The 21,272-nt window shown below is 18.1% G+C and overlaps 1 protein-coding gene across 1 annotated transcript in view; it reads right to left on the reverse strand.

Annotated features, from left to right (window-relative positions):
• The window catches only part of LOC107998630 (uncharacterized), a 310,960-nt gene that overhangs the window by 8,757 nt on the left and 280,931 nt on the right, over positions 1-21,272 (reverse strand). The window contains exons 2-3 of the mRNA XM_017057992.3: positions 7,780-8,142; positions 751-871 (exon numbers count right to left, since the gene is read on the reverse strand). Coding sequence (XP_016913481.1) covers positions 751-871; positions 7,780-8,142 — 484 coding nt within the window. The remainder of the gene's footprint in view (positions 1-750; positions 872-7,779; positions 8,143-21,272) is intronic.

Here is a 21,272-nt window from a genome sequence, read left to right on the forward strand (position 1 = left end):
TTTAGAATAAGACATATATTTATTTAATACGTTTTTGCTCTATACTTTTAACATGGTTTTTTTAAATAAATTTCAAGTTTATATTATCATAGAAATGTTTTAAGTGAAAATTAATATTTTATTATTAAAATATCATAAATATCATAAATATGTTCGATATTAAAGTAAAACAAATTCATTTTTATGATTTATATTTTTATTACATACTTCTGTTACTGTAAAATATTTGTAGAATTATGTTTTTATTATATCTATAAAATATTATTTTTCTTAATATTTAATAAAAAATTTTTGCGATTTCGTATTTATTACATTTAACGATTAATTTAATTGTTTGCTTCAAATTTCTATTCAATATTAAAAATTTTTCTATAATTCTTTAAAATTTATCTACTAATTTTTTTATAAATAAATAGAATTTTATAAATGTATAAAATATTATAAATAATGTAAATTTTAGTTTTTAAAAATAAAGTTTTTAAAAAATAAAATAAAATAAAAATATATGAAAAATATATCGAAAATAAGAAATAATTAGAATCTCAGGATAAATAATAATATATTGCATAATGAACTATGTAAAAACGTTTTATTTCATTATAGAATAAAGATTCATTTTTATAAAAATTAATTTTTAACAAGATTTTAATATAAGATCTAGATAAAAAATATAAGAAAATAGATAATTTACAGAAAATAAATAATTTATCGTAAAACATGAAAAGTTAAAAATCTTATTAAACTACTTACTCGATAGATATATCTAGAGTGGGTTGTGGATATAGTCCTTCTGCCATACACGTTATCTCTACCCCATTTTTATCGTCTATAATTTTCTTCCTATGTATAAGCTCGAATTTATCTTCCGTTGCTAGAACAACCAATTATTTTATTTTAAACAAGATATCAACTTAATTTATTTAAAATTCGAAATTAAAAACTAATTATGAAAAATTTATTATATTCATTTTATATAAATAGATAAATACAAAATTAATTTATTTATTTTTATAAATAATATTATAAAATCTTTTCTTATGAAGATATTTAAAATAAAAATATGATTCGTTTTTATCTTTCGATATTTTAAACATAATATAATTTAAAATAAAAATAATTTGAACCAATTAAGAAATTAAAAAAATCTTTATTATATAAAAATAATTCAAAATAGTTTGGATTAAGTTATTTAATTATAAAATATTTAATTTTATCATTTTAATTTATGTTCTGTACATTATAAATTTATTATATTAAAATATTTTAAAATTAAATAAATTAAATAAACGAAAACATAAGAAACATTACTTTATAATCTTAACGTAAAAGATTTTTAATAATTATTAAAGATTGAAATAAAATTTTGTAATTATTTTTAAAAATATATTAGAACTAATCGCATAAAAATAAAAAACGTTATATATACTAATAAATTATATATAATGTTTTTAATAATAAATTATATGTATTATAAATGTAATAATTGTACATTATATGTAATATAATATATAATTTAAGTAATATATAATTTATAATAAGTGAAATTTTTGTTTTAAAAAAGATTTAGGTATTTGAACGCTTATTTTTATTAAAATCAGTAAATTATTTTATATTAATATATTTTATATACGATTGAACGAAGAATGATTTTATATGAAAAAATAAATTGATGTAGAAATATAAAATAAAATTTTTTCATTTGAAATAAATCAATTTCAAAAAATTATCAAATAAAACTAAAATTGTCTAATTTTCGATTGGATACGAATCATTTAACTATCGATAAATTACTCTAGATAATAAGCAAAAAATAAAATTTCATCGCAAAATCCTTCTTGAGAGAACCAAGATTTAACGTATATCATAATGGAAATCGCATAAAAATTTGAAAAACAAATTTTCGAATTTAATTTTCTGGAAAATTAATATTTTATTTATTTTCATTATAATGTATCAAATTACAAAAAATAAATTTCGATCTATTTTACAAGTTATGAATAATTTGATTTTGATTTGCAAAATCTGTATATAAACAAGCTGAGCTATTGAATACTTATATTGATTATTATCTATTTATAAATATTGCCAATGAAAAGTATTGCAAATGAAAAAGAATTAAACTTTTGTAAATTTAATTTTTTAAATATTATTTAAAAAATATTATTTAAATTTTTTAACATTTATATTTGAAAAACAAAATTTAATTTTAGGATTTTAGGATCTTATTTTATTGTTATTATCTCTACTCGTTTTAATATAAATATCATTCATATATTTCTTATATAAATATCTTCCATATATTATTATATATATTATTGTCAGATATTGAATAATATCATTATTTCTTATTCATTTACTATTTTTTTCAATATAGTTTTGATTATATAAATATTCCAAGAAATTATTATTTCAAATGACATCAATAGTTAAATTTAATATAAAAGATAATCTATATGTTATTTTAATTATCATATACATTATTGTACACATAATTGTAATAGCTTGGAAGATATTTAGATTGAAACATAGATGTTTTCACTAATTTTTAAATTATCAATTTAAAATATACATATTAAGCATTTTCGAAAAAAAGAAAAACAATTTTAATTGAAAAATTTTATTATTTTTAAGTATTTAAATTTACGTTCATATTATTCAGATTATTTATTAATTATATATTATATTTATTATATTTATTAGAATAACATGTTTAAAAATTTTTGAACATTTTTTTAAATTATTAGCGTAATGAAAAAAATAATATTTATAAAGGAATAAGAAAGGAATAAATGCTAATTTCAAATATTATATCCAAAATATGAGAAAGTTATATTATGTAATAATTATTATTTTAGTTTAAATAATTTTGAGTAATGAATAATTACTATCGATAAATATTTAATCTTTCATCATCTTCAAATTGAAAAAAATTTTCATTCACTTTTTATTATTTCATATTATATTATATTTCTAAAAAGTTTTCAAAAAATCTCTCGTTTAATATATTTTTATTATTTTATAATTAAAAATTTTTATATTTACTGTCTTTTTATACTTTTTAATCATTTTATACTTTTCTATCATGCGAAAAACAATCGAAAAAACAATCGAAAAAAATTTTTATAAACATATTATCGATAAAAAAATATTAATTATTTATAATGATTTGTTTATAAAAAAATTTATTAATAATAATTAATAATTTATTAATAAAAATTAATAAATAAATATTTTTTAATCATAATCATTTTTTGAAAAATTTCTTTAAGATTTATGATTCTTTTTTCATTTAAATAAATATTAATATTAAATCAATGAATTTTCTCATAAGAATTTTAATAGTAACTATTATTTTCGGTCCCTACAGCTGAAGATATACTTATATGATAATACTTTTAATATTCTTTCATTTTAAAAAAATTTAGGATATTTTACGTATGTTTAAATCTAAATTGAATAAACTTCAATAAATTTTATTTCGTTCGAATCTTTCCTTTGTTGTCATATCTCATGTTTACGATTATTATTGATTACAATATGAATTAAACATTATTTCAACAAATTCTATGTTTGTTGTTATAAGAATACAAGGTACTTTTGATTTCAAATATGGAGAGAAAGAGTCTAAAAAATTAAGAAAAAATAGATTTTCTTCTGTCTTTATTAAATAATATTATTTATAAAATGGATATATAATCGATAAAATAAGTTTAATAATGATCTTTTTGTGTAATCTTGTAATCTCTTTTATAGAATAAAAATATATTATATATATATACCTTATATAATAAATATATAAACCTTAGAAAACTTAACTCAATGAAAATAAAATAAAAATAAAAATATTAAAATAAAAATAAAAAATAAAAATATTATAATCATTTTAATCTTAATTTTTATCCAATAAATATATTTGAAAAGCATCTTAAAAAGTAAAATAGAAATCTCGTATTCAAGGAAAAAATTCTTCTTATCTAATCCATCAATCTTTATATAGTTCAGTTATATCAGTATATAATATATTTAATAATATTATACTATATTATATTATATAATAATATAGTATATAATTAATATGTAGTATATACATATATATATACTATATATACTGTATATATATATATATATATATATATATATATATATATATATATATATATATATATATACTAATTCATCTCTGATTCAATCAGACTAACAAATTTCTGATTCACAGTAGAATCTTTAAAAAACATTCAGTCGATTGATCGATTTTTTCCAGCATTGTTAAAAAATCTTATAGCAAAATGATTTCAAATTTGAATGATCATCTATTCAATTTCATAGGATTATTAACGCATGGTTATAGAAAAAAAAATTTACGATCATCCATCTAATTGATAAAGATAAAACTTAATTAATTTAAATATTGAGAAAAAATTTTGTTCCTTTGATTTTATACGAAATAATTTACAAATTTTATCGATCTATATTTTTATAAAATTTTATTATACATATTATATTTATGTACATGTGTAATATTATATGTGTAATATTCATGATATAAATATAAATATACCATATCGAAACCTTTATTGAAATGAGTGAATCAATATGAATTTAGCGAATTATAGATATCATTTGCTTAAAAAATAATATATTATAAATTGTTTTAGAAATTACAAATAATATTGTAATATCATTTGTAAAAATTATAAATTTAAGTAACGAAATTATCTTATCCCATTCAATAATTTGAATATTTAATAAATAAATTCAAAATTATTATATGAATATGCAATAATAATTTCTTATAAAAATTTTTTTATTTGGTTCGATTAATTAATTAACATATTTTGAAAACTTTGATATGTATATTAATAATTATTTTTTATTATAAAATATTTATAATAAAAGAATAAGAGCATAAAATGAAGAAAAAGAAGAAAAAGCAAAAACAAAGAAAGAAAAGAACAAAGAATGAAAAGATAAAGGCTGAATTGTATATATTTATTGATTTTTTTTTTGAGACAAAGATAATAATAAAAAAAAAATGAATGTTGAAATGATTGTGAAAAAATATAATTAAAGATAAAATTCAATTTTTATATACCATTTATTATTTAAATATAATCAGTTAAAAAAAATACATTATTTTATAAATTTACTTAACAAAAATTTATTATACAAAAATTTCTAATTTTAAAAAAAATTTGTGAATATGTAGAATATAATAAATTATATATTTATTTATCGATAGGATAATCTTCATCTTTTTGAAAAAGTAAAAAACAAATTTAAAAATTTCAGCATTTCTTTTAATTTTTGTATATAATTTTGTTTGAAAAAATTTTTTTATAATAGTATGATAAAAATTAATTAAAAATTACATATTTTTTATTTAATTTTTAATATTTTTAATTACATTATAAAAAAGAATATCAAGCATAATTATTTATAAAAATTAAAAAAATATTGAAAGTTTGGAGGTAGATTTAATTTTCTTAAAGAATTGTACATTAATATAAATATTTTTTATAAAAACATGTAAACGTAATTAAAAATATGTATTTACAATATAAATGAATAAAATAATATTGTTGTTTATATATTTTTATTGCTGTATAGTTTTAATAAATAAAGAAATACTTATTTTTTTCAGTCAAATAGAAATACATTATATTTTTTTATTCCATTGTTTAAGCATGCAGAGTACTTCAGAAATAGATGATTAAAATTTTGTATTATATTCTATTCTCTTTAACTGTATTTTCTTATTAATAATTATTTTTAATAAATTTTAAGCATTTCTATAAATTCTATTATAAATAAAATACCAAAATTTGACTACTTACTTCTGAAGGAATTATACATTTAATATTATAATTATACATTAAATTATACAATTAATAAAATATATACATACATATAAAGAATAATTAAATAATAGCATAATAATAATAATAACTAAAAAATATTTTCTAATACTTACTATATTTTCAAATATTATTTTTTTGTATTATTACTAATCATACATGAAAATTCAATTTTTGTATTTTTGAAATTTAAATATCGTACTATTATATGATATAATGAATTTTTATCTCTGATTATATTCAAAAAATAAAATTCGATAAAATTAAATTATGGAGTATTTCATTTTCTTTGATAAATTCGTTTTTTTATTTTAAATTTTAAAAGCATGATTATTTAATTGTTTCGAATATGAAAGTGTTTGAAATGATTGAAGTTTTTACTTTTTAAATAGAATGTTTTTAAAAAAGATTTAAATTTAAATTTTAAAAATATTAATAAAAAAATTTTTATTTCTTTTTGCATTTTAGAGCGAGTATAGCAATTTTATCATTATTATATTAATTTTAATATTATTGATTGTAATTTTTAAAATTTTATATAATATAATATGAATAATATATATATATATATCTTTTACAAAATTAAAAAATTATGTATTCATCGAAAAAATATTAATCTGCTATAACTTTGAAAAAGAAATATTTTTCATGAAAAAAAATAAAAATAAAATATTAAAAATTAAATATTTAAAATATTTAATTTTTTAAGAAATTTTGACATATAAATTTATGTATATATATGTATATATTTTCAGTTTATTTTCAGTAAGGTTTTAATTTAACGAACTATTTTTTAATATTTTTTATCAAAAAATTATAAAATGTTTAAAAATTATAAGTATTTATTAAAAGAAAACGTAACTTGAATAAAAAATTATCAATTTTTTAAAGTAACATGAATTAGAAATGAAACATTTTATATAAAATTGTAAAATAATTATGTAAATTATGTTTAATTATGTAAATTACATTAAAATTGGTATCTATCATCAATTATTATATTTTTTGTTAAAAAATCTAAAATCTGAAAAATTAAAAACTTTTTAAATAAAGTTTTTCAATTTTTGAAGAAAATTGTTCGATTGTGCAAAAAAAATCATTTCTATTGAATTAATTCATATTAGATGTGAAACAATTATAAATTTCCTCATCTCTAAGAATTTTTTAATCAAAAATAATCATATTTTACATCTTTTTATATTTTTTGATACTCAATATTAAATAGATAACATTTAATATTGAATGTCATATGTGAAACAATATTGAAATTTATTCTATTCACTTTTAAGCTATTATTTAAATCTCGAAAATTACTTCTATAACTAAAAAAAAAACATTGTTTTTTAATAGTATATTTTCTTTGCTGAGAGAGTTTCGTCAATTATAGCGCAATTTTTCTTTGAATTTTAATAAATAATTCTTTAAGAAATATCTTTTGATAGAAAATAAGTAGAGATATTTTTTATATAAAAAAAACTTTTAACTCAATCAATTATTGGTAATTTTGATTTGATATTGGGTAAAAAAAAATATCAAAATTCATATTATATTGATACCAAATATTAATATTTTAATGATAGATGAAATCTGATATTTCAGATCATATATTGATCTAAGATTTCAATATTTATAAATATAGTTAAGTCAAGTCTTTTTTTTTGTAGAAGAAATATCTAATATTTTTCTACAAAAAATCCACTTCCTACGTGATAGAAATGTCTATTAGAAATAAAGAATATCGTTCGTATGATATATGCATATTCTATTCCATTGAATAGAAAAAGAATAAAAATGTTAAATTGAGTAAAACAGATAAGAAAATAAAAAAAAAAAAAAAAATAAAAAAGAAGAAAATCTCGGAATCACAGTATTATATTTGATATAAATCGCATGAAAGATCATAAATTAATAATGAAATACTTACAATATACAAGCATGGAAGCACTTGCAGACTGCTCATCCGCGAAAGTGGATATGACACATTTGTACTCGCCACTAAGATCGATACCGGGCTTGTTCAATTTCATGGCTCGGTACGTAGTGTATGGATTGTCGCTAGCTTTATACTTCAAGTCAACGTATTTCCGCGTAATATCTCCGGCCAGAGGGTTCCTACCGTATATCCATTGATAGGCCACTTCGTTCGCGTTGAAGAACCATTTTACTACTAATCCGTTGCTCGGCGTATCTTCGAGATCGTAGTCGCAATCTAGAATTACATAATCGGTGTCTTTGGCTTTCACTGTCGACGGTATGTTCACGCCTTTTATTATGAGTTGCCAGCATTCTGAAAAATAATAATTAAAAAAAAATTGGTAAAAGTGAAAAAAAAGAAAAAAAGAATCGTATAGACAATCGAGAAAAGGCAGTTTTTTTTCATTGAAGATCCATTTGATATAGTAGATTAAAAAAAATGTGACAAAAATTAGTATTCTTTTCGCGATTTAATTATTGAGACATGAGTAGACATGATTTAGAGTTAAGTTTAAGTTTTCTATCATTAGAAAAAGTATACATTATATATACTGTTCTTAATTTTAAGTCAAGAGACGTGAAAAGTGTAATTTATATACAATAAAATTTCAATTGCACATCATTTTTCGAAAATATTATGCAGAATCTTATTCGAATTTTTAAAGACAATTATTTCCTCCATTCATTATATTAAAAAGGATTTCAGATTTGAATTTCTATTCAAATATATATATATATATATATATATATATATATTTATATATATATAATAATTTTACGATATTATAATAAATATAATACATTTTTTTTCATAAAAATGATATTCAAAAAAAATTTTGTTTCCTATATGTTTTGAATTATTTCTTATTTTTAACTATTATATTCTCTGAATTATTATTGATTATTATTCATATTTAAGTAACTTTTACGATGTTGATATGCAACGTAGATCAATTAATTATAAATAACTAAATAAAAAATATATTTTTTGAACAAAATTCAAATTTTATAAAAGCTTTGCAAAATAATATATTTTTATAATTAATAAAAAAGCACTTCTATTTAAGAAAATTTAATTTTAAAAGTATCTGAAAACAAAGAAATAAATTATCTTTCATTATTCGTTATAAATATTGGCTCAAAAACAAGTTAAATTGACCGAAATTTTAAATCCTAGCAATTCTCATTAATTATTCGCACGATAAAATGTTTCGTGTTATAAAAAAAGACCTACAGAAATCAGAGAAAATTCTGATTCTCGATTTCACTGAATTACTAATAATTTCTATTTTATATCGAAAATACATATGCTGAAGTATTATAAATACACCGATAATTTCGTTGAATTTGATTAAAAATCTGACTGATCATGTGGTTTCTAAAGATGAGATTTTCTAGGGAAATATATATATATATATATATATATATATATATATATATATATATATACACACGAACAAGATAATACGGACTAAATCTATCTATACGGAGAATTTGGGACAGTTATAGATTATGGTAACTTGTTGAGTTAAATATAAACTCAGAATTGAAGAGTATTTACCAACATGTATTACAAATAAGTATTTAATCTCGTCCTTTTAATTTCTTTGTTTTCAAGTCGAAATTCCATTTAATTTTCATTTATGGTTTCCTATAAATAATATTCAATCTGAATAAAAATATTTCTATTGTTTCTACTATTTCTGTTGCATTATTATCTTTCATTGGATATAACTATTTTATAAATAATAGAAAATTTTTATTAAATCATTTACTAAGTTTAAATAGATCTCTTATAAATAATAGATTACATTTAATACTTTACGCTAATTTTCTTTTATTTGTTAAAAGTTAACCATTATGTCAAAATTATAATAAAATACTTTGGCAAAATTATTTTCCTTGGCAATAATATGTGGCATTAGCATAAAATTGGCAATAAATAGAGATTTATTTTATTTTTTAAATATAATACGTATTACGTATTAGATATATACATTTTACATATATATATTATATATATATATTTTTTTATATATCATATACCTTTTATAAATTTTTGCACATTTAAATTTTACATAAAATAATATATAAATATTTATAGTCTTTTCATTACTTATATTTCTTATTTAATTTATCTTGTATTTATCTTATATTTTTATTTATATTGTTCGTGTATTTATTTTTGTATTTATTCAGCAAATGTTTAAAATTATTAATATTTAATTTTGCAAAAATTATAATAAGATGATTTTATTTTTCTACTAAATAAGTAGATAATCATATAATTTTTAACTATCATCATTTATATTTTAAAATAATTGTTGTTATTTTATTTTATATTTTACTAATCAAAAATCTGTCTGTAGTGATACATTATTATATTACATATATCACATACATTATCATATATATATCCCAATGAAAAAATAATAGAAAATTGATGAATTTTCAAGATATTTAAAAAAAACAAATTTTTTAAAAATTATAGATGGAAAATGTAAAAGCTTGTGTTTAATTAAATTTATTTTGAGCCAACAAAAATGTGAGAATGAAATATGAAAAACTATCAAAAAACGTTAATATAACGTTTTTCATTTGAGAAGAATTTAATTTTATTATACGAAACAAACAATGTAAATTCGTTGATTGCAAATATTTCATTGATATCGATATTATAACACAAAGATAATAGCAATGATAATGAACAAAGTAAAGAAGAATGGAAAGAATGAATTTTATTTTAATGATGATATTTGAGTGTCCATAATGTATAAATTGTTAATTTCTTAAATGAAAAATAAGAAAATTTATTTATATCTTCTTGTATGGTAAAACTGATTTCGTGTCATCGAGTTTAACTTGATTAAAATTTGAACATAATTTCCGATCTTTGTTTCTTTTATAGATTCTGTTATTTTAAACTTATTTTATAATCTTCTTTTTCTATAAACATATTATAGTACTTCTATTTGATGATTATGTGATTTATTTTTTCAATTAAGAAAAACGAAGAGTAAAAGAGATTGAAAAAAATGAAGAAAATAAACTTTCGATATGATATCTTAATTTTATTTATTTTTTTAAATTTAATAAAGTACGTATTATATAAAGATTCTAATTTATTTATTTAATTTCAATAAAATATATATTGCATATATCGTAAAAAAGATTTTCATTATCAAAAAAAAAAAAATTATATATCCGAAAAAAATAAAACTCTTATTTCAATATCTAATATAGAGAAAATAGAAATAAATAAAAAATATTTGGTGATTACTTATCATTGGAATCATTCATTATCAGATAAATCAAAAGTTAAAATTAGAAAGATTCTCTATTTTACAACATCTATTTTACAATTATAAAAATGCATATTGTTATATTGATGATTTGAAAGAAGAAAATTACATTATTATACAAATCAGTTATATAAGATGAATAATAGAAATTATAAAAATATAATATATTATATATAATAATATATATAATAATATATAATATACAATAATATACAATAATATAATAATATATATAATAATATATAATAATATATAATATACAATAATATAATAATATATATATGAATATCAAAATTGTTTAAACTAAAATTAAATAGCTAAGAATCTAATAAAAAAATGCATTTAATTATATATTGATATAATTAAATAATATATTATTTATTATATATATAAATAATAATATATTATATACGCGCATATTTTTTATGATATTCGAGAAAACAAAACGTGCATCTATTGTAATTTGATATAAATTAGTCAAAAGGCAAATTAAATAATATGAACTTTTTTTTCATTTTAAAAATTCTTTTAAACTTTAAGTAAAATTAGTATCTTTTCAATATAATTTCGTATGGGATGAAGTTCGATCAAGTTATACTAAAGTCGTGATACTAAAATTATTATTTACATATTTAATATATAACGAATAAGAAATAGAAAAAAAAAAATATTTCTAAATTTTTAAAAATTTATGAAAAATTATTATTAGCAAAAACGATTATCGTAATAAAAATTTTGGAATGAAAGTGAATAATGAAAAATATATGAACTTTCAAATCATGTTATTTGAGAGTGTGGATAATTAATTAATTGAAATGAACTTTAATACGTAATACGTAAGACAAAAAGAGATTATGACTATTGGTCAATATTGATCGTAATTTAATAGATTAAATAATTAGCAATGAATTTAGTTATTTTGTTCATAAAAAATTATAATCTACATTATTATTTGTTTCTTATTTTCTTGTTTTTTGTTTTGTTCCATTTTTTATTTTATTCATATTTATTTATTTATTCTATTCATTTTCTTTTATTCATATTTATGTTTATTGTATTTTTTTTATATTGTGTTATTTTATTTTGTGTTATCAAAAATACATATATTCGAATGAATTAATTATTTTCACAAAAAAATTTTTATTTTATTTTATGATATTTAACTATTAATCATTACTTTGTGAAAAAAAACGTCGCACATAAAATAATTTATATACTCATTTTAAGTTTTTATTTTCACATATTTGAATTTAACTTTTTTAGAAATTTTTTTTGTTGAAAATTGAAACTTACTTTTTTTCTTAAATTTTACAAATTTTTAAATAACTTTCTAAAAGGAAGTATCTTCTTAACAACAATTTTTATAAATTATTGATTTTTATTAGCAATTTTATAATATTTTATATTATTTGAAACTGTGTCATCGATATTAAAATAATCTAATCTAAAATCATGAGAAAATTATACAATTATACAATTTGTGTTTCGTATGTTGTGTATGGTTAGTGTGCGCTTAACATATATATGTGTATGGCTAATGTGTGTTTTGCGTGTTTAAACATTCAAGAACGATGCCAAGATATGATAAGGCATCGAGAAAATACTCCTTTCTAGGTGTACTAAACATGCTAAGCATGCACTAATAACAGATTCATCACCATCAAACGCACACTAAAACCGCATTAAATACGCACGCTAAATACATGCTAAGTATATACTAACACTAACATTAACCATGCACATGCTCAAATTTAAAAATACAGATTTTTCTCTTTAAAATAAATTCAGATAGATTATCATAATTTTTTTCATAAAATTATGTAATAATAGTATAAATATCAGCAATTTTTCGAATAAAATTTAATAGTCATTAAATTTTTCATATGATTATAGATTTTTTATGATATTATATTTAATTTATTATATTTAAAATATGATATATCTTTCTCAAATTTTTTTTGATTTTGAATATAGAAAACAATAAAAATGCTATTAAAAGCGGATTAAGCGATTCTATTTGTAAATGAAGAACAAATTATTAAAAAACTAATTATTATAAATATTTATAAAAATAAATTTAAATATTAATTAGTTAATCAATTATTATTTAATCAATTATTTTAAATATTTTTCTAATATCAGAAATATTTTGTAATATTTATATCTTGTAATATTTTGCAAAAATATGTAATAAAAATAATTGCATGAATCGCAGAATCTTTTTTATCAGAATTCTTCTACATTGATTTATAGTGAACAAAATTCTATCTCTTCCAAAATTTCCATCAAAAACTTTTAATAAAATATCAATAATTTATAAATTTTTCTATTTAATATTTCATTATTGGCAAAATATTGAATATAGTATAAATATATAGTAATATAGTATAAATATAATGGTGATCCATCTTTAATTTTAAAAAGTATGAATTTAAAATATGAAAAAACGAGAGAAAGGAAGATTTTTTGGTAATCTGAAGTAATAAATGCAAATAAGAATCAAGACGATTCTGAATTACATGTTATTTTTATAAAATAAATCGTTGTATATATATTATAGCAATATACTGACACATGAACATGATAAAAGAACAAAGGAGTTGCTTAAACACGCAGCCATGCAAGCATGTAATAGCAAATACATCCCTAGCTGTTAACCAAGATGAAGCGATTTTCACAGGCTAACTTCTGATAAATGAGTTTTCTTCCACTCTATTTATCGCCACTGCACACTTGATTGCACGAAAACCCACTGTTTCTATTTCGTGGAAAAACAATTTCGAATCTGTGACAATCTTTCCATTGATCTAAAAAATCAATGCATTCACGACTTTGCAATTATATATTCGTATAATGATTTTCAGACTAACAAGAAATTATTAAGATTTATGGATTAAATGATGATAAATATGTCACAACAATATTTTTTTTATAATAAATTTTTCTTGTAATTATCGGTTACGCAATTATCTGGTTCGGAATTGTTTAATAATAATTTAATATAATATTTATTGTTTTTTTGATAAATATATCGTTTATAGTACATTTTTAAATCAACATTGAAATTGTCTAATCAAATAGTTTTTAATCGTTATCGTATATTATCGTTATGGTATCAAATTCGATTATTATTCCAAATTTTCTGTATTCCAAGATAACGATGTTTTAGGATTCTTTTTGTAGAGTAAATCAGTAAAATAAATTTTATTTTCTTATTTTTAAATCAATTAAAGCAATTATCAGACATAAGTAATATTCAAAAGGGAAATAAAAAAAAAAAATAAAAAAAAAAAAGAATGAAAATATTGATGAAATCAAATCTCAAAATTCATTAATTCATTAATTATAAGATAAATTTAATAGAATTGCAAGTAATCGATTATAAAATATTATTAAAGATATAAGTTATAAAAAGATATATATTATATTTAAATCAAAACTAAATCAGAACTAAAGAAAACATTGATGTAATTTTAATAGCATGTTCTCGAATTGCGAATTTTCGAATAAATCAATTTTATTATAAAATAAATTTTTGATATTTTTGTTAATTCTCTAATAATATAATTACCTATATTTATAATTTTATAATATATATATAAATAATATAATAATTATGTATAATTATATCAAAATTCAGTATGTTTCGTATAGAAGACAAGATTAAAATTGGAAACAATTTATCTAGCTAATAAAAAAATGGATAAAGGAAGTTAGATATGAAAATGAATAATTTGCATGCTAGCAACTTAATCAACATCCACACTTTATAAACGATCCTTTACCTCCATCGCTTAAGGTCTTTTCGAAATGGCTTATCGTAATACGAAAAATGGTTAAATATCATGCTCACTAATATTTTCCTCAACTTCCAAGTTATGTAGATAATCGAATTTATATCATGCATTCAAAGTGTTCAAATATTTAATAAATCATTTTACATCTTTTAAGAGATTTACTCCTTATTTAAGAATATATATGAATTCTTGTACTTTATTGAAAATTTCTAATATTTGTTGATAAAATTTTTTAATCCTCGAATTAACATTGCCTTTTAATATTTTCAAATTATATATAGAAATTTCTTAGATTCTTTATGAAGAATATATAAGTACACTATTCGCTCATACTTATATAGTTAAGTTTCACTTCCTTCGAAAGTCGATATATTTTTATGAAATTTTGTGTTAAAATTTATTATTAAATTGATGGATCTTGTTAACAAATTTATTTATTTTTAATATAAAATTTAATACAAAGATTATTTAAAATTAAAATTTTTTAAATGTATTCTTAGTAATCTACTATAAATATTGTTTTAATAAGTTTTCTCTTATTAAAATTTTACAATTAATTTTATAATTTAAAAAAAGAAATTAATAAAATAATGTAAATATTATACATTGATCTATTATTTTTTGATTTATGAATTCATTTTGATCATTAAAAAATAAATTAAATAAAAAAATTTTATTTTATTAAATTTCAAAATTGGAATTATTTATTATTATTTGTTAGATCAATTATAAATTATATTATTAATAATAGTATAAATAAAGAATAAATAAGAATGTCTTAATTCTTACAAATCTTCTTAATTGTTATGAAAGAAAATGTAATTCATCCAGATATTTCTCCAGTTCAATAATTTGAAATTGCTTGGCGCGAAAAATCTATTATCATAATTTTTGTCATTTAATGAAGATTGAAAAGAGCGTATTCTCCAAAGCATTAATATAAAATGAATTTGGATGGTCGCGTGAGAAACCCTACTTTCAGGCCATTTTAATCTGTTGAATCCACAAGCACATGGCAATTTTATTGCATATATATATATATATATATTAACGTAAGCGGATGGGGAGAAAAATAGTATGATGAATTGCAGATCATAAATTTGCATCGCAAATGTCTGTAAAGCATTTTAATTTACGAATATACATGGATAAATCGATCGTGATTCTATTAAAAACTTTTCCATTTATTATATCGCTCAAATATACGAGGAGTATTCAATAGAAAAATATTTAATTAAACAATTATTAATTATATTCTAACGATTAAGAACCAAACTGATCATATTACTTTTCATCAGTTTTTATATTGGATATTTAATTGGATATATATTGAATTGGGTATTTATAATTATTGAAATAAATATATTTACACTTACGTCATTAAATAATTTTTCTAATGTTTGATTCGATTTGTATTTTATCGTGTTTGTTACTTTTGTTGCGAGAGTTTTTATTTTAATCTTATAATTTTCAGTATCAAATGAAACCTAATTCAAATCTAATTAGAAATATCAAATTATCACATGTTATTATATTTTTTCAATATAATAGTTTAAGAATAAAAAAAATTCAATTCCTTTTTTTCCTATTTTTTTATTATAAAAGAATCAATCTAAAATCTTCTTTTATTTCAATAATAAGAGAAAATTTGCTAAATAAAATTTTAACATTGTATTTAAAAAATCTAAAAATTTCATTCATCAGTTTTTATAATAATCTTTTCAGAAACAAATTTATTAAAATAAGAAAAAGAAAATTTTCATCTTGAAATTTTTTTAACAAAGTTTTATAATATTCTTTATTTATTTAAAAAATATTAAATATTAGATATAGGATGTCTCTGAAAATAATCGCATAGTAAATATAAATGCAAAAATAAATCGAAAAAAAAATTTTTTTTGACCGAGCTTTGCTTTTAAACAAATCAAAATTAAAAATTAAAAATTAATATTAAAAATTAAATATAAGTGAAATTAATTAATTTTTTATTGAATAGAAGTGAAATATTGAGATAAGTGGTTATTTTATATATAAAAATAAACAAAATAATAATAATAATATTAACAATAATTTTTGTTTATTATGTTTTTGTTTTTGAGAAAATAGAAATTGAACATTTAAAATCAAAATGTATCGGTAAATTTTCAAATTCAATTTTGAAAATTAATTTTTAAATGAAAATAATATATTTTATATTTGTTCTTATGTGGAATTATGTTCTATTTTCAATAATCTATTCTAATCGGATATTAAATCATGTACTTAAATATTTTTCAAATTTGATTTACATTAAAAATAAAGCTTTATTTAAATTATATTTTATATTTTTTGCATATAGAAATTCTCGCTACTTGATACTTTCAAAAATATTCTATATATTAAAAAAGCTAAATAATATTAGAAAATATTAACATTGAAACATTTCAAAAAATATTATACATATAATTATTGTATTTCTATTTTTTTAATGATATTTATATCAAAAAATTAAATGTAGCAATGAAAATAATATTGAAAATTATTATATTAAAGATTAAGAAATCAATAACTTTAAACCGTATTATAAATTTCACTTAACATATTTTCTTCCATTAAAATTAAAATTCTAATCCTCATTCTTATAAATAGCAATAAAAATATGCAGAATAGAATATAATTTATCGTATTCATTATAACTACTCAAACAAGTATAAAATTTAAAATGCAATGATATGATTATAATACTCGATTATATATTCCCTCAATTTATTATTTTTACTATTAATTTTTATTTAATTTTTCATAATTAAAAATAAAAATTTTTTTAATATTTTGTTCGTTAAAAATTCGATATTTGATATGCAAAGATGAACATAATTTTATTTTCTTTGTCCTTGTAAAAATATAGAACAAGCGAATTATCCGAACTACAAAGTTTGCTTTTCTTTTTTTTTAATTCAAAGTTATCGCTCGACGGAATCTATACATATACTTTGAGGATATTTTTCATGCAAAACATTCGAGGTACTTTCGTGAGAAAATTGCAGCTTGTGTAAAAACCGAACTATTTTTCAAGAATGGCTTATTATACAAAAACTACACTTGTAAATGAATTTTTTTGTTCGTAAAGGCAAATACAAAAAGAAACTGATCATATTTGATACTTGAGTTTTTCATAATAAAAATTGGAAAATTGTGATAATGATTTAAAAAAAGGGATTTCACGGTAGAAAAATTGATAAAAATATAAAAAGTACTTAAAAGTTTCCAAGATTTAAAATATCAAACTTTTCGTTAAAAATCTAAGTAGGAATCCAAAAGGAATCATTAGAATCTTCTATGATTCTTTTAAAGTTTAATATTTTAGATATATTTATTAAAAATTATAATAGGATCAATATATATATATATATTTTATTTATTTTTTTTTACAATAGCACAATAACTTTTAACTTTTTTAATAACTTTTAATCGAAAAAATCAATATCAAATATTTATCGATATTTTCGATTATTCACGAAATTTATAATAGAAATCATACATCGTTTTTATTTCTGATTCAAACATATAAAGACTTGACATAATTTTTCGGAACATCAAGAAATAGAATTTAAAAACAGTTTATTTAATTTCCATCTCTATTTCATTTCTAATCTGTTTACAAACGTTACAAATTTATAAACGTATTTGGAAATACAATTTTCATGTTTAATTTTCTAGAAACGGAATTGAATTTAAGATTAGTGTATTAAGTATATATAAATTTTTTTATCAACTTCAACAATAGATCTGTAAAAAGAATAATATTTTAATATTCATGCGTTTATCATTTCTAACATAATATATACGTTTTTATCTTCTCGTTTCAGTATTTGAAAATTTTTCAATTCTGTTTGTCAGGAAAAAAGTGGAAAATGAAAAAAGGACAATAATCGTTTCGAATGAATTTTTGATAATTCTTTTGAGAAAAACAGTTGAAAAGAGATTTTATTTTATTTTATTATTTTATTATTATCGTATTTTTATTGCATTAAAAACAACAATTATTTTTGTAAAAAAATGATCTTGGATATTTTTGTTTCTAGTTTCATTTATAGAAAATATACAATAATCTGAATAACAGAAAATTTATTGAACTGTAAATTAATCCTAAAATATATATGTAAAGACATTTAAATTTGTCACAAAATTGTCTGAAAAATTTGTGAACTCTTGTGAAACAAATGAATATAAATCAAGAATTTTACAAAATGATCGTTGTTGTCTTATATAAAGATGTAAAATTTGCATTGATATAAAATATAGAAATACAAAGATAAAATAATAATTTTCTTCAAGAATAAGTTGTATAGCTATATAATAAATATTTTGAAACTTTTTTTATTAAAATTTTTTTTTTTATTGAAATATATATTGTTGATAAATTATTTCAATCAAACCATTTTTTTTTACTTTGTATTTCATTTAACAATATTGAAAATAAAGAAAAAAGAAGAAAATAATTGCAAATTTAATTCCAATATTAATTTTATATTATTTTATTTCCTTCAAATTATTTGAATTTCATTTTTAAATTATTCTGTCATTTTACAATTATATATAATTTAAATTTCTCTTATCGATTTATTCAACAAATTTAACTGAAGAAAATCGAAAGAAATTACAAACTCGTAATAATTTTAGTTCTCTCCAACTTAAATTATTTTACTTTCTTTAGATTATTTTGTACATTTCAAATTATCATTTAATAATTGTAATTTGCAATTTTCATAATTGATTTATTCAAAGAAAGAAGAATTAAAAATAATGATGTTTTTAATTTTTATTTTCTGTTTCTTCACTTCAATCTTGTTTTTAGTTCATTTTATTTTTCAAACATTTATTAAAATATTTAAAATGTTCAATGTTCATGAAATCTATTAATCAGGAAAAAATTAAACATAAATTAAATAAAATTGAAAAAATCCAATTTTATTTTATATTTTATATTTTTCCGTTAATTAATTTATTGAAAAAGAAATTACAAAAAAAATTATAAAAATATTTATGAAAATAAAAATTTTGTTGAATATTTCATGCTTTTATATTTTTGTTCTTAGTTGAAAAATGAACAATTTTAGAAAATTTCAGATATTAAAATACAAATATAGAAAATCAAATTATATTTACTTGTCATTGTTGCTTTTATATTTCTGTTGTTGCATTTTTATGTTTCTATAGAATTTTAATTGATTTCATCAAAATCATTCAATAAATCAACTCTGGTTGTTTAATCTACCGATAGAACAAAATATTTGTGAGTCTCTTTTCTTCTTTTCCTATTCTATTACTCTTTTTTGCATACACGAACATGTGTAGATTAAATTACGTTAACTCGATCCTCGATATACGCGTGTGCAATTCTTGTCACATATATCCTTGTACTGGATTTTCTCCTGTGTTAATACAACATGATTCACAAAGCGTTGTTCGTACAATCGGAGTGAATTTTTATCATATATTGTTTTTCTCCCAATTATCCGTTTTTTATTCTGTTATTTTACAACTCGTTTCAATTTAACACATGTATTTAGCTAATATATATGATAACGCTTGATTTTCTTTTTCTCTTCTGAACATTTTGAACATTTCTCTCTTTGAACATCTTTTTCTTTTTTCTGTGATTTATCACATCATTTAAAACTGATTTGATCAATATGAATTGTTTAGATTTCGACATGACAATTTATTAGCGTTATATTGTGACGTAAAAGGAAATAAAAAAATTTATAATTTTTATAATAAATTATTAGTATTCATGAAACGAAAAATTCAAGTTCAAATAAACGTGAACTGAAAAATTAATATTTAAATTAATATTTTCAGAGTTAAAATGAAAATCTAAAGGTGAATCTTTTTTTTAATGAACCCTTTTTTTATTCTCTTACATAAATTTTTCAATTACATAAATCATTTTAAATATTATTGATCTTAGATTTTTGAAATAAAGTGTTTACAATATTTCACGAGATTTGAAAATCCATTTTTGATTTTTAGCAGAAAAAATTTGTTATAAACGAAATTTTCAAAAATATGATTTGAGAATTCAAATTTGTTTAATTGTGCGATAAATGAAAATATTAATTTTAATGAAAATAAAATTTTCATTTTATAAATATATATTTTATAAAATATATTTTATAAATAAATATAGATTAATATTATTTAATACTAAATAGAAATATATATAATTTATAGTGATTTATTGATTGTAATATTTTTTATTCGAGAAAAAATGAAACTAACTGTTTAAAAGAAAAAAAGAATATTTGTGAGATAATGAGAATCTTTGCGACACAAAAAGTCGCAAAATTATGAATATAATC

The sequence above is a fragment of the Apis cerana genome, linkage group LG4 (assembly GCF_029169275.1).
Source record: "Apis cerana isolate GH-2021 linkage group LG4, AcerK_1.0, whole genome shotgun sequence".
Taxonomy (NCBI): domain Eukaryota; kingdom Metazoa; phylum Arthropoda; class Insecta; order Hymenoptera; family Apidae; genus Apis; species Apis cerana.